The sequence below is a fragment of the Varanus komodoensis genome, unplaced genomic scaffold (assembly GCF_004798865.1).
Source record: "Varanus komodoensis strain SLA01 unplaced genomic scaffold, ASM479886v1 scaffold24, whole genome shotgun sequence".
In the NCBI taxonomy this organism is placed as follows: domain Eukaryota; kingdom Metazoa; phylum Chordata; class Lepidosauria; order Squamata; family Varanidae; genus Varanus; species Varanus komodoensis.
The window spans coordinates 7,659,783-7,675,030 of NW_025335641.1; the positions used below are offsets into that span (position 1 = coordinate 7,659,783).

At 41.3% G+C, this 15,248-nt stretch overlaps 1 protein-coding gene across 3 annotated transcripts in view; it reads right to left on the minus strand.

Moving 5' to 3' along the window:
- The window catches only part of TGFBR3 (transforming growth factor beta receptor 3), a 175,825-nt gene that overhangs the window by 17,826 nt on the left and 142,751 nt on the right, over positions 1–15,248 (minus strand). For all 3 annotated transcript variants that reach the window (XM_044432267.1, XM_044432265.1, XM_044432266.1), the window contains exons 13-16: positions 14,096–14,395; positions 10,798–10,918; positions 5,209–5,247; positions 2,115–2,222 (exon numbers count right to left, since the gene is read on the minus strand). In XM_044432267.1, coding sequence (XP_044288202.1) covers positions 2,115–2,222; positions 5,209–5,247; positions 10,798–10,918; positions 14,096–14,395 — 568 coding nt within the window. The remainder of the gene's footprint in view (positions 1–2,114; positions 2,223–5,208; positions 5,248–10,797; positions 10,919–14,095; positions 14,396–15,248) is intronic.

A 15,248-nucleotide genomic window follows, 5' to 3' on the forward strand; every position in this document is an offset into this window, starting at 1 on the left:
TGAATATGGTGAAAGCCGTAAAGGCAACAAATACCTCTGTAAGCAGGTCCTGGTGTTCCGTAAGATTTTAGCATGACCAAGAAACTGAACTCAGAATGGAGCTACACATACACAGGTGTGCTACACTGGTGCACAAGTTTTGTGCCTATCCTGGCTCATTAAGCCAAGATGTGATTGTGTAAAGCGAACCACTGACTGTCCTACTGGGACTGCTCTAATCTAATTAGAAACAAATAAGCCAAGTTGTTGAAGAAAACCAAATGAGAAAGTCTCCCAAAAGTCTGATTAAACTATGGCAGAAGTTCTAAAACTGGGTCACAATGACCCTCCCAAAGTTTAAAAAAAGACAAAAAAACAAAAAACAAAAAGCACCCTTCCGTACTCCCCAAGCTCCAATGCAAACAAATCTAATCTGGACAACTTGGCAGAATATTCCTTACTCTGCTGTGTCCAGGAAATGGCACGTGCAAGGGAAAAGGGGAGGAACAAAACCACACAGGTCTATCCCATGATAAGAAGCATATTACTATTACTATTAGCTGCATTTCTATGGAACCAGCCCAGGTGATTTAACAACACAGATACTTCACAAAAAGCCAGAAGGATCTGTTCCCAGTCATTGGTAATGCAGGGCAATCAAAGCACCATAATTCGAAAGGCAGTGATAGAAACTGAGCTCTCCTCATTTTACTTTCTCTCCCAGTCAGGATGCACATAAAAGCCAGTATGCTGGGAAGGCTCAGCACTGATGTCCTGTCATCTCTGTTCTAGCCACTTAAGGGAGCACGTTGTGTTGCTTTTGAAGGTTTAACTGATTGAAGGCTCAATTGTTCTGCCTCCATTGCCATTATTATTACTATTAATAGCAATAATTCCCAAGGGTGTTTTTCAAATTGTGTTATGCTTGAAGGGCCGGTTAGACATGGCACAGGTGACACATATGTGCGTATGTGGGATTTTTTTTACTTTTTCTGTAGGTCTGCCTTTGACTAGAAGCGCATTACAATGGAAAGAAGACAATGATGTCTTCCCTTAAGGCCATTTTCCCCATACAATAGTAGCTGCTCATCTGCTTTTCTTTTCACAAAACATTTCAATTTCTATCTAGAAAACGCGAACTAGAGAAAGGGCTAATTACGTGTTCCCCCATATTGCTGACCAAATTTGAAGCCCCCTGTGACTGCAGCTAAAAGTAAACAACCAACCAACCATAGGAGCCTGCCTTTGGTTCTACTGTAGGTTGGTCCTTATTATTTTTGAAAAGATCAACATATTTAATAGGCATTATGTTAGGCTATGAGAATAACTCATTAGAGTACACTGATAATTTATCAAGGCTTTCCTGCTGATTTCAAAAGTAGTGTGAAATGCATTCTAAGTCTGAAATAAACATGCCCATACATAGCCATTCATTGGTAATTTCTTCTTCTGCTTTCTACTAATTTTTGCCCCCTGAGCAATACAAGAGTGATAAGCTATTTTTTCCATGTACAGTAATAGCTGCAGTTCTCCATACTAATTGTCTTGGTTGGTCGCATTTTGGGGCTTGATTGTTTTAAAAGAATGCTAGAAAAGTTCTATTCTTTGTATACTGTCTTTCTGCCTCAGAGTGACAGTCCCATTAGTTCATTCAGTAGCATTTTTTGCCTGAGAATATATATGTGCACCAAGGCATACATTTACCATTGGACACCCATTCACAGCACAATCCTACACATGTCTACTTATAAGTAAACCCTACTGAACTCACATAAGCAGGTATAGGATTGCAGTCTTAATCTCTTTCATGGCACATTAGGGAGAATACTAGTAAAGATACAGCTTTCAGTTTTCATGATTGATAAAAATATGCCAATCTCTTCCTTGCTATGATTTTGCTCTAAGAAATCAATAAATTAAGGGGTGAAAGCATAACATCTGCAAATAATACAGTTACTTTCTATGCTATATTGATTTCCTCTGCAGTTAAGTTACACTGCTATTAAAAGGTTGCTTCTGCATACCTTTGAACAGGACAGTAGTCTATAATTGCCCTGGAAGTGCAAATCTGTGCCCAATGAAGACATTCAGAATTAAAAGGGTGTTAATGCAATTTGAGGCATGGTTGTACTCACCAGTGTGGGAATAGATGAACCATAATGCTCCCGTGAGCAGTGCACCAATCACAAAAGCAGCAAAGGCAATACCCACAACTGTCACACTGTCCAGGCCATAGAAGACAGCTGTGAAATAGAGAAAAAGTGAACAACTTAGTATTCACATTTGAAATGTGGAATCAGAGTATTTAAAATGTCATTTTGCATTTATAAAGATAAAAAAGGGGCTGATGCTTTTTTCCTGCCAGTTGCAGTTTATAACCAGGGCACAGCAACTCCTGGCTGAGTTTCCACAATCATTAGAAGATGAAACCATGATGGATTCTTTGTCCCACCCCTGCATAAACTGACTGGATACCAATATGCTATTTCCTGTCATGGTGGCCTGAAGCTGAAGACCTTCACAGCCGGTGTGACTTGAAAAGACACACTCTAGGGTAGCTTCAAAGCCATTGCCCACTGTGTGCTTTACTGGGTCTGGACAATGTGGCACGCCATACAGAACAGCTGGTCAAATCCCATGCCGGGAAAAGTCTGCAGCATGGCTTCTTTTCCCAACAACAATGTGAACATAGCCGATGGCTCACTGGCAGGCTGGCGGACAGCAAAGTAAAATCCATCTCCCTCCTCTCCTGGCCAGAAACAGAGGTTATCCTTCCTTCTCTGTCTTCCAATTTCACATGTCTCTGGCCTTCGCCTTCCCTCCTCTTTGAAAGACTTTGAAGAAGAAAGGAAGACGCTTGATCAAGAGCTAGGGCACCAAGACAAGGTGAGAGTTGCAGTGCTGGGGTGGCAGGGCCAAAGGCAGAAGGGGTGAGCCCAATGGGGCAGGGCCACAAAGATACCACACCACCCTAGTTTATCTTATTGCTCTAACAGCCAGTAATCAAACTTCTAGAGAGGCCAAAAAGCTGCAGAAAAGCTGAAAAACTGCTGAATGATTGGACCTTTGGGACAGGGTTTTGGCTTTCTGGGTACTATCAGAGATTCATATGGGGGCCCCTGAAAGGCTGGATTTGAACCCCGAAGAGTATCCCTGCTTTGACCAATTTAAGCAGGCAGTTTGGGGTAACAGAAAGCTTTTCTGCACTGAAGCTACATATCAAGATTTCTGACCACAGTTCCAATTTAAAGGAAAGCATAACCCACAGTGCTTATTACATCTGTGGAAGGGGTTAGGGTTAGTGTGACGTGGGCCATGCACCACTAGAACAAAGCATGATGCACTCTGAAAACATGGCCATGGACAACCAGCTCAGATATTAGGCAACATTTTCCGTTAGGACTTGCTTGTTTTTAAATCTGAAAGACTAATACCACTCACTTATCTAATTTTAGTAGATTTATTTTAAAATCTGCACATCCCTCCTGCATATGTCTTGGGGTAGGGTGGGATTTTTTTAAAAAATGCAAATAATGAATGCCTTGCCAATTTTGCTCCATTTCCCCAGCATCTTTAGCCTATTAGGTGGGGAGCGGAAAGACTGTTAACGGGGAGGCAACGCCAGTTTGAAAGTCAGCAAAGTCATAAATAGAAACAATTGTTTTTCTATTTGGCAGTGGTTTTAATTATGGAATTCAGTTCCAGGCTGCAATATTGAGCTCTCTATGGGAAAGGCAGGGCAATTGGTGTGAGTATTCATCTGGTTCCTGAATGCAACGCTCTGAACGTGTGCTGAATCACTGCAGCCACTTCCGGCCATTCTGATATTTGATTTCTATGATACAGTCCTTACTAATTTCTTATACGACACTAACAGAACTAGGCTGCATCTGGAGCTAATGGAGAAACCAGAGGACTGATACAGCTGTTTCCCTGGATTAGCATGGTGAGATAGTAGACCTGCTCTCCTGTATCCCATCACCAAAAGGTTCTGCTGCCACAAATGTCACCTTTTTCACATCTATATTGAGGACTTCTTTCTGTGCTCCCCTGAACTGCATCTCTTTGTTGCACCTGGATCCCACCTCTCCTCCAAGGAGCCCAGAGCAGCATAGTAAGGCTTCACTACACCTTACCCACAAAACCTCATCAGGCCTTTACTATGCAGGAAAAGCCACTTTGGGAAAGGGTAGCTTGGAATAGAGAAGCAGCAGGAGATGCTAAAGGCTAGCCGTCATGGCCATTCACTTAGCAACTGGGCCTTGCCTGCTTCTGCAAAAGGTTTGTAGCCGTCTGGTACAGCTGGTATACATTTGCTTGCCAGGTGGTTTGTCCCTTAGGCTCACACCAGCTCTGTAAGGCCATTTGAGACCCAAAACCTCTTGTGGAATGGAAATTTGAACCCAAGTGCCCAGTGTCCAAGGCCACCATTCATTCACTCCCCTTCACAAGCTTTTTGCAGAGAGAGGTCACAACTCACTGGCCTCTTTGCATGTGGAAGGTCTCATGTTTGATCTCCAGGCAGGGCTGGACAAAATCTTGCCTTAAATCCTGGAGAGCCATTGGTAGTCAATGTCAATAATACTGGGTTGGATAGTTCAATGGTTTGTCTCAGTCTAACACATTTTCCTATGTTTCTGTGACAAATTTCTTAGAAACTTGTCCTACTGTCTTGTACAGAGTCCCATGGCTTAATATCACTGACAGTGGGACAACCTCCAGTGAAAGTAGAAGTACAGAGGTGATTAAATTCAGATCTATGGCCATGTGCTGCTTCCTTTCCCAGAGGTGGCATGTCTGCATACACCAGTTACTGAGCAGCTTGGACAGGTGGAGGTCTTGCACCTGTCCTGCTTGAGGGATCCTGTGGGCAGCTGGTTTGCCAGCATGTGTATGGAGTGCTGGACTAGATGGACCTTTGATCTGATTCAGCATGGCTTTTCTCATGCTCTTGTGTGTTCTTGTGTCTAGAATCTTTAAAGTGCAAGTGAATGGATTAGAAATTTGAAATTTCAGAGCAGCTTTCGCTAACCTGGTGGCCTCCAGCTGTTGTGGACTCCAACCCTCCCTCAGCTCTAGTCACCACTTGGTCAGGAATGCTGGAAGTTGTAGTCCAAAACAGCTGGAGGGCTGTTTTAGAGCAAATAACAATTACACTCTTTAAAAAAACAAAACAAAACCCAGCATTCTGCTGTGTTTTTCTGGAACAAGGAAGTATGTGTAACTTACGTGGTAACCCCTCAGGTGGTTTGGGGTACGAAGATTGATCTGTTAGAGAGAGAGAGAGAGAGAAATGATACTTGTTTCGGTAGAATTTTATACACAACATCAGCAATCCCTGTGCAGAGTCTGTAACATATTAAGAGATCCAGTCAGAGATGATCAAGACTGGGTGGGTATGTATTGAAGGAAGGGAAATCCATCTCTCTCTTAATCATAGCCCTCAAAGGATTTGTCTGTAAGTGTGCATGTTGCAGTATTATGAAGACTATCCAAGTGCTTTCTGCATTCCCTATGCTGGCTTCTCCTTCCAGGAGATGATGGATTTGGGACCACCATCATCTTATTTTCCTTTCTCCATCCACCGGAACTTTATGTTCCTTGTTCTTTCTAAGCATAATGGGCCTAAGGTAGCGATCTCCATACCACAGGATGGCCAGAACTGTGTCAATAAAGAACAACAGGCGCATCACTAAAGAACCAGCCTGAACACTGGTGTGGCAACTTATAGCCCAACCTTATAGTTTTAAAAACAAAACAAAACAAAAATCTTGAGTGTGAATATGCTTTTAAAAATCCTAAAATGGAAATAATGCAATGAAAGTAGCCATTATAAAACAGATTTTGGCTTTTCAGTGTTTCTTTAGGAAAGCAAAATAATGTTCTTTCGACTGGGTTAGGTATCGTCAATGCCTCTTTAAAACCCCCAAGCAAGGAGGAAAGAAGTTCTGGCTTCATCACGTATGTCACTGAGAGTGCCCAGCAGTGACCACCACCATACATACTCTGTCAATAGCATGATCATGTGACCAGTGAGATTTGCCAACAGTCAAGATGTGCTAGCAAAACAAACCTGGTTATGCCAATGACAGAGGCACTCACTTTGGACCCAGCAAACAGTTGAAAGTTGATACTTTGCTACTAAGCAAGCACAATAATTTGCTAAATAATCATTTATGCAGGTTTCAGCAGTGACCAGTTCACCAAAGTGAATTATCATCTTAGCTCTATTGTAACATACATAGTTCCTTGCATCTCACAATTATTTAAGGTGCATGCAGTCTCCTGTATCTTTTGACATGTGTTGCTCACCCCTGCATCCTGGAGCAAGTGAGACTCTTGGATGCAGGACACCTACAAAAGTACATTGCTGAAAGTAAACCATCCACCAGCTCTAGGTCAAAGGCGTCTAAATGCTTCCGTAATTTCACTGGGATCTGGTTCAATCATTCAAGTGGCTGAGCCTGCAAAAACTACCACTGTAAAAGAAAACATGGAAGGGTTTGTTTTCTCCTAGCCATGCAGGCAAACAACCTCACCATTACTAATGGAGTCACGTGCATGAAGTGCAGATGGAAGAGAAGACATCCTGAACGGAACATTCTGTTCTGACTCCCCGACTCTACAGAGCCTACAAGTCTCTTTGTTTGGCTTCTGGTGAAAATCTAAGAGGAATGGATCCAATAATATGGATTGCAAGAAAACATACAATAGCTGGTCTGTTTTGCATCATTGTGGATGATAACCAACATCTTGGAGATGTAAATGCTCTTATTTAGTCATGTAGTACATTACTATCATTTATATTCTGAGTCTTACAAATCTGCTGTTGGTTTACAGTGGCAGTTAACTTAAAGAAAAGGACTGCTTGATTCATGATGGAGATGTATGCCAAGAAAGACACATTTTTTGTGTACTATTGCCTATCAAGCTGGACATCTGAAATATTCTGGGAAATATTCCACCAAGCATCGCACAATTAGTTTGGCCTGCCCTCACCGCATCATATCCTCTAACACACTATAGTCTTCTTTTCATGCCACAAAATAAAATGCAAAAACAATCTGTCCAAGTTAAGCTACCCAAGCAAAAGGTTCCTTAGGGGAGTCCAAACTCCAACCAAAACGATATCAGTGCAGCCAACTGTGGATCACTCCAATCATTGAAATTATCAGAAAGCTGCAGAATAGCGCCAGAAAGACAAAGAAACATGCATGTCTTTTTAATTGTAGTTTGTTTGGAGACCAAGTCTTTGTTGCTTTCTCCTTAGTGGATTCATTAGTGTTAAGAATAAAAAGTTGCAAAACTCCCTGCAGCCTCACAGAATTAAACAGAAACAGTTGTTTCTGAACCCTCCCCTCCACAAAGCAATGCTCCATTGGTATATCATAAACTGCTTAAATGCCAAAAAAGCATGTTCTGCAGAACTAACGTTAAAGGATTTCTGATCCTCAGTGTTTAAATCTCCCTGGAAAGCATTCCAGAATTTCAAACAATCTTTGCATGCAAGTGAAAGATTTTGATCTCCAGTGAAACCACTGAAACACTCTAATTAAAGTGCCATGTGAACAGCAAACAAGAGCAGGCAAGGCCAAAATTGATCTAAAAATTTAAAATGTGTTTTCATGAGCATCCCCACTGCTGTTAAAAGAGCTCAAGGAAAGGAGACTTTGCATAGACAGCCATATTGTGAGCTGTTCTCTCTCAAGCCTTGGCAATATATATTAATCTACTGTGTTTTTGAAAACGCAGATTCAGCTTGGTTGATTTGAAATTTGTGATCTTTCTTACCAGTTTGAACCATATTGTACGTTCACCCTTTGTTGCATATTCAGGTCCAGATTACAGTGCAAGATTTTATCTGCATCCCCTAAGCTTTCATTGTTTGTTTCCAGCTATGCTTTGAAAAAGGCATGTATCAACCTGAATGTAAACATGATTGGCTACAGCCTTGGCTCTGACAGACTTAATCAGTGACTGAAAAAATATGGGGGCCATTCTTTTCACCAGTGTTGTCTAGCACAGAAGAGTGGCTGTGTCAAAGTAGGCATCAGGATGTAATCTGTTAATTGTTGATTTAATGTAATAATATGCCCTAGCAGGTCAGTCACACCTGAATTTTAGAAGAACCCTAGTATGATAAGGTGTGCCCAATGTACAAAACTACACTGGGATAGAAGTGTTCAGATGATCAAAACACTGGGAGAAGGGTTCATGGGAGGTTACAGCATCTTGATTTTTCCACAAAAAACCCCCACTCAAGTGCAGAATCAATTCACTGGACAGAACTCAAATTATCACATACTATGGATGCATGTTTTGGCAAGGAATAACATTTCTATAAAAGCTACATATAATTGTCCACAGATTCTGCTGAAAATGAAATTCTGGGCATTTATTGCATAAGTTATCGCAGAATAAATACTTGTGATATTTATAAGTCTAACAAGTCTATGGCTCTAATTTATCCTTCAGTATTTCAAATCTTTGGCAAGTTCAGATAAAGTTCATATGGCAGTTACCATTATGTCAAGATGAAGAATTATTGTTTTTTTTAGAAAATGAGAAAGACAAACCCAACAAGAGATTGAGGAAAGCAAGAGCTCTGTTTTGGTGCAATTACTCTTTTTCAGCTCTGCCTGTGCAAAAATTACCCATAAGAAATACTTGAAGGTAATTATCCATGAAGAATAAAGCTTCACAAAATGCAATAGAATTTGCATTATGAGAGAGAGCAAGAGAGTGAATGAGAGAGAGCACATTTGTCAAAATTATATACTCTGTTTTTGCTGAGGATATCTTGGTAAAGATTCTAATAAGAGAGATGTTGAAATCAATAACGAACAAGAGTTTTTTCTGTAGCTTTCTGTTAAGCCAAAGCAGAAAAACGCCAAACAGCTTCTCCCAGGTGCCACCTTCCCTATGCATTTTAGCATATGCAGTCTGCATCTAAACTATAGCATTCCTGTGCATGCAATTAGTTGGTGTGTTTAACCTTTTCCTTTTTAAGGAAATATGATGATGTCCTTCAGTGAAAGGTTCTTTTCCTGCTTGGTAAGAAAAATGCACTTTGGTGGGTGCTGATGGGTCGCACTGGAGTCTTTTTGTGAGTGGCTTACTATAAAGGAGATCCAGGTGGGAAGAGGCCTTCAGGGCACGGTGCAGACTGATGCTGATGTTAAATGGCTGAGTAAACAAAAAATCCCTGCATCAACCACACTTTCCAGAACAAAAGGTTCCTGGGAAGGGGTGGTGGCAACAATAAGCTCACGGAGGATGTGGCAACAGTGAAGGCAAGCTCACAAACCCACCTACGCTCCTGTGTCCTTTCCCACCAGCAAAAGAATCATACATATCAGGCAGGTCATGTGCAAACAGTCCATGACATGATGGTGCTTGATGTCCCAACACATTATGTGATTCCATATACTACAGCGCCTAAGATGCAGATTGTTTTTGCAAATGCTAAAAAAACTCATATAAACAGAAGGAGATCTTGCATTCAAGATTAAAAAGATGAACTGGGTTTTTTTCAAGGAAATAGCAAATGTTCTTTCTGGAGAAAGAACAAATCCACCTAGGGCACTGGTGGCAAACCTGCAGCACGTGTGCCACACTGGCCACGCAGAGCCCCCTCTGTTGGCACGTGAGCCCAGGCACCCCAGCAGCCGAGCATTGGATAACGGTGCACACAGGGGCCATGGACATGCTCGGAAAGTAGTAGCAGCGCCAGGCGATGACATCACAAGTCGCGACTCATTCGCTGCTACTCGTCCGAGCTTTTGCATGTCCGGTCAGTGCACTGCCAAGGGGAGGGAGGCAGGGAGAGAGATTTGCTTGGACTGGCTGTGAGTTGTTTTTTCTAAATTAAAACCTCAGTTTTCAGGTTTTATTGTAGTGTTGGCACTTTGTGATAAATGAGCGGGTTTTGGGTTGCAGTTTGGGCACTTGGTCTCTAAAAGGTTCACCATCACTGACCTAGGGTATCTTAACCCATCATTACTTAGAAGGCGTAAGATATACTTGAAGGACCAATACAAAAGTTCTGGGTACTGTACTTTAGAGCCATGTGATCTCATTTCCTCAGAATGATATATGCCAGTTTAAGGAAAGATACAGAAATTGCAAGCAAATGTCCTGATGTCAGGCAGTTGCATGCCCCAAATGGTCTTGTTAGGCATTCTGTCTTTTTCTTTTTTGGAGATATATTTTCCTACAGGGCACAGCATACAGTGTCATGAATCTATACTTTAGTATTTCATAAAGAAGATAAATGGATTCATATAGCCACACAAAATATCAGGAGAAAACTAATGAAATCCTTCCAGGCTTTCATCTTTTAATATGAATGATTTAAATGACTGGTGTAGCCATCTTCCCTGTGGCTGCTCCATTTATTTACAAAGCATACCATGCTTTAATATTTTCAATAAGCTGGATGTTCCACTGTAATTATGATGCTTAAATAAATATTTATAGCCACAATGAAAGAAATTATACAGCTTTTGGTGCTTAAATTATAATGAATTGCTGAAAGCGATGGCACAGTGTTATTTAATGTTTACAAATCCCATGCTGCTAAATAGCATCAAAATGCATTCCTTTCCCAGTCCTAGCCAAGCTGCATTTTCATAAGCATGGAAGGGAGATAAAAGCAAACAAATGTTAATGCTCAAAGATGATGGGGCCCTGTCATCCAGAAACAATAATGTCATTAGAAAATTAAACAATATGCACCTGGAGGCATATTTTTACAGTTCAGGTTTTAACACATAATGAAGTGCACTTCTCTTAACAGATTCAAAATGGGTTTGGTACCTTCTGACTTCCCTTTAGGAGTTATCACAGCAAGGGGTTTGGTGAAGGTCTTCTTGTTCTGCATCATTGCCAGGATCATATCAACACTGAGAAAGTCACAGGCTTCGTCAGGAGGGATGCACTGCAGGATGGGAACCGTGGAGAGCTGGTGAGCTCAGGGACCCACTTAAAGCATGAATGCTAGCAGAGCAAACGCACAGCTGCCTCTTTATCAGCAGCGCTTAGCGATGTTTCCTGTGCAGAAAACTTGAGCATTATCAAAACCCAAGTCGTCTGAAACATATTCCAAGGAGGCATCCACAGCTGCACTTCAAGATGTATATCCTGCCTCGATATGGAGATTATTTAAAATTATTTAATTTCTATATCACCCAACACCCAAAGCTCTCGGGGCGCTTCACAACAGCACATTAAAAATAATGATAAAAGAGGCATCATATTAACACATCATTAAAAGTTTACAATACAAAATGTAATACCAAGTTACCAATTATCAAGGCTGAATAGGGTCCCTTCACTACAATGCCCATAGTGGTGTGGATGTAACTTCGGCACTGCTGTAAAAAGCTTCCTCCATCCACTTGCCTTGGGGTAAAAAAATCCCAACTTTAAGCATAAGCTGATGGGATCTGAGCTAGTGGTGACTCATCCGGAAAGAAATCTGGGGACTGAGGTTGACAGCTCGATGATAATGTCAACCCAACACTGCAGCTGCTGTGAAAAAGGCAAACTCTATGGTAGGCATATAATTAGGAAAGGAACTGAAAATAGAACTGTCGAGATCATATTTCCTTTATACAAATCTTTGGGGCAACCACACTTAGAAGACAGTATACAATTCTGGTTGCGGCAGCTGATAAAGAAATGGGAACTAGTGCAAAGAAGGGCAACTAAAATATTCAAGGGATTGGAGTGACCCCGCAATGAGGAATGGTTACAACTGGAATTGTTTAGCTTAGTAAAGAAGGTGCGTATGGAGAGACATGATAGAAATGCTCACAATTATGCACAGTATGGAGAAAGTGGAGTAGGAGACTTGCTTCTCCCTCTGCCATAATACTAGAATCTGGGGTCATCCCATGATTGGTGAAGGATTTGGGATAAATAAAAGGAAGCAGCACATAGTTAAACCGTGGAATTCTTTGCCACAAGAAGCTGTGGTGGCCTCCAATTTGGATGACTGCAAAAGGGAGTCAAACAGATTCCTGCAGGAGAAGGCTACCAGTCTTGATGGCTATGTGCTGCCTCCAGTATCAGGGGCAGCATGCCATGCATCCCAGTTGCTGGGAAGTTTGGGCAGGAGGAACTGTTGTACTTATATTCTGCTTGAGGGATCCCACAGCCACAGTGGTTTGCCACTCTGGAAGGACCATTGGCTTGATCCAGCATGGCTCTCTTAGGCCCTTCGTATGTTCTAACATGCTATGTGGACCAGAGAAATGCCATAAACTCCCCCAGTGAATGCCCTTGATTTGATCTGCAGGCAAGGAACTTGCAATGCAGAGCAGGTGCCCCAGTTTATGTGATGACTCTAAATGGGATGTCCAAAGAGAGTGGAAGCGATATACACCATCTCTAAGGCTGATGGTTAAGTATACCTATTTTTGAAACTTATCCACTTAAAAAAAATGAATTGCTTTCTTTCTCAGAACAAATAATATTTTACCCTATTCAGATAAGCTGAATGCTTCCACTGAATGAATATACTATGCAAATGTGAGAAAAGCAATAAAAGGAATGCAGAAAACAAGTTCAAACACTCCTTTCTTTCCCTTCAAATCCTCTCTAGGTAGGTCAATATAATAATTCACACATGGAGCTTCAGAAACAATAGCATTATTATATCTCAGCAGGATCTGGAAAATTAATGGTAATGCATTGTTTATACCTAATGCTATGAACACTGAATAGCTTAGACTAATCTGGACCACTCCCATAGTGGAAAGTAATGTCTCTCATTTGTAATCATTTAGTGGAAAATATGCATCGAGCTGTCAAGAGCCACAACAGTTCTCCATAAATTTTATCCCATTGTTGTTAATTGCAAGCATTTGTAAGTATTTTCAGCAAATACCTATGAATACAGTTGAACTTTCCACAGAGGTTCTTTTTGGTGGAACAGAAGAATGGATACATCTATCCCTGATGTGATAATCTATATAGTATTAACCCAGACTCTCTGTTAGGGAGAGTTAGCCCTGTGGTTATGAGCATGTATTATGAGCTCCGGTGTCCAGTGTCCAAATTTACCGCAGTTATGAACTCCCTGGCAATCTTTAGGCGAGTAACTTAATGTACAACTCAGCTCCTTATCCGTAGTACAGGGGTAAGAACATAAACCTACCTTATATGCATGCAGCTTTCAGGAAATGTAAAATATTATAAGTAAGCATTTTTATATCCAGCAATAACCCATCTATGCAGCAAGAGGAACAAAGCCTCTGGACAGTTACAATGTAATGTCAGGGTAAAACCTTGGTACGGAAGCTGTGTGTTCCCTAAAGCAGGCTGTTCTACATGAGCCAAAATGCCTTCAGAAAACTGAGTTTGTAATAATAAATTACAATTCTGTAACAGCTTGAGGTCTCTGAAGTGTGGCTTCATACATGATTATTCTAAAAAGAGACACTTCCTTTATTTGCCAACATTAACTATGGCAACTAAAATTAAAAAAAACAAAACAGAACTGCTTGCTTCAGCTTAAAGCAGCCTCCAACTGGTTCCCACCAGATGTGCAAGCCTGCAGGTTCTATGAACCCCATCCTGCCGTGCTGACTGGCTATTATGGGAGCTGTTATCCAGCACACCGATCGGATACCGGCTCGGGGGAAGCTGGTTTGATGGCTGCCTTTCTCGCATTTGTCTCCCAGTTATTCCCCTTAAGGAAACTGCCCATTAGTTTCAGCACCCTGGCATGACAAGTCGCTCCGCACCCTGCTACAGAGCAGATGTGTCACATCAAAGTGGTGAATGATGCCATCACATCAGAGTCAAAACACAGCCCTGTGCCAGGCCAACATGTTAACTCAGTCCTCAACAGCCTTCGCCTTGACACAGCATTTACTTCAACCGATTCTAAACACTTGTGTGATGGGAAAAGTTCAGGGCTAGGCAGATGTTTGGGCTATGGGTCCCATAAACCCCAGTCGTGATGGTCAATGGTCAGGGCTTGTGGGAACTGTAGTTCCAGACACCTAGAAAGCAACCATCACCTAATCCTGGGCATTCTAGAAGAAAACAAAGCAACTTAAGTAAACATATGAAGTAATCATGTGAAACAAACATCTGAAACACTGACCTTTGCCAGTCCTTGAGTATCTTTTTCTTTATTTGTGCATAAGGCCACTTCACAGTGCAGAAAGAGAAGGGAGGTGTTGAATATGGATTTGAACACAAAGCTAAAACGCTTTTTGTCCGTTTGGGCACTGGCTATAGGAAAATTGGCCATTGGAATATTGTAGAATTTTACAGATTCATCTTTAGGGCAAATATTTTCAATAATGGTATACTCTGAGATTTTATCAGGGTATGAATTTGGAGAAATAAAGCATGTCTGGATTGCAAAGCCCAGGGATCTCTCAGCCTTGGTCACGGAAATCTGCATCAGGAAAACAAAAACAAGAAGAGGTGTTATTATTCTTCTGTTACTTTCCCTTTTCCTTAGAAACACTGTTTAATGTCAAAGGTGCTGCCAAACAGAGCTCAGACAACAGCAGCAGAGTTTGGCCAATTGGGTGTACACATACACACACGCACACCCATCTTACATAATGTGTGAATATTGTCAACTGGTTCCATGTAGGGCACAAACCCTCCCATGGAGGGTTGACTATATTAGCTGCATTGTAGGAACATATTGTAAAGGTGTATCTATGTAGTCTAACTGCTTATTTTCTTTGGATCAAATTATTACTGTAAAGGAACTCACTGAGTAAAAGTTGAGTAATCCTGATCTCCCAAATGAAACTACCAATAAAACAGAAAGTTATACTATAGAAGATGTTAAGATACATTTTCACTTCTGTAATACAGAGATGATATAAGGCTGTGCCTTGGAAGGGTTGCTGTATAAAAGTCTTACAGTATGATGTAGCTAGACATCTGAAGAACAGCTGGAGCAAGTGAAAGCAGCTGCATTAGCATTAAGCACCATGTGAAAATTAGAATATACATCAGAGGGCTGTGGCTAATTAGGATACCTAGTTATATGACACTAACATATTTTGACTATCCTGTGAGATGCCCAATGCATTTGATTTGATGTGCGGTCCACCTTTCTAATGATGAAAATGGCATTCATTGTGGCTTTCACTCACAAACACTATTAAAACAATGCATTAAAACACATAAAAACAGAACAAAAACAGCATCCAAAGCAACAGATCCACTATCATGTCAAAGGCCTGCTTGAATAAAGTGGTGGTAGAAGGACAGGAGACGGGGAATAAATC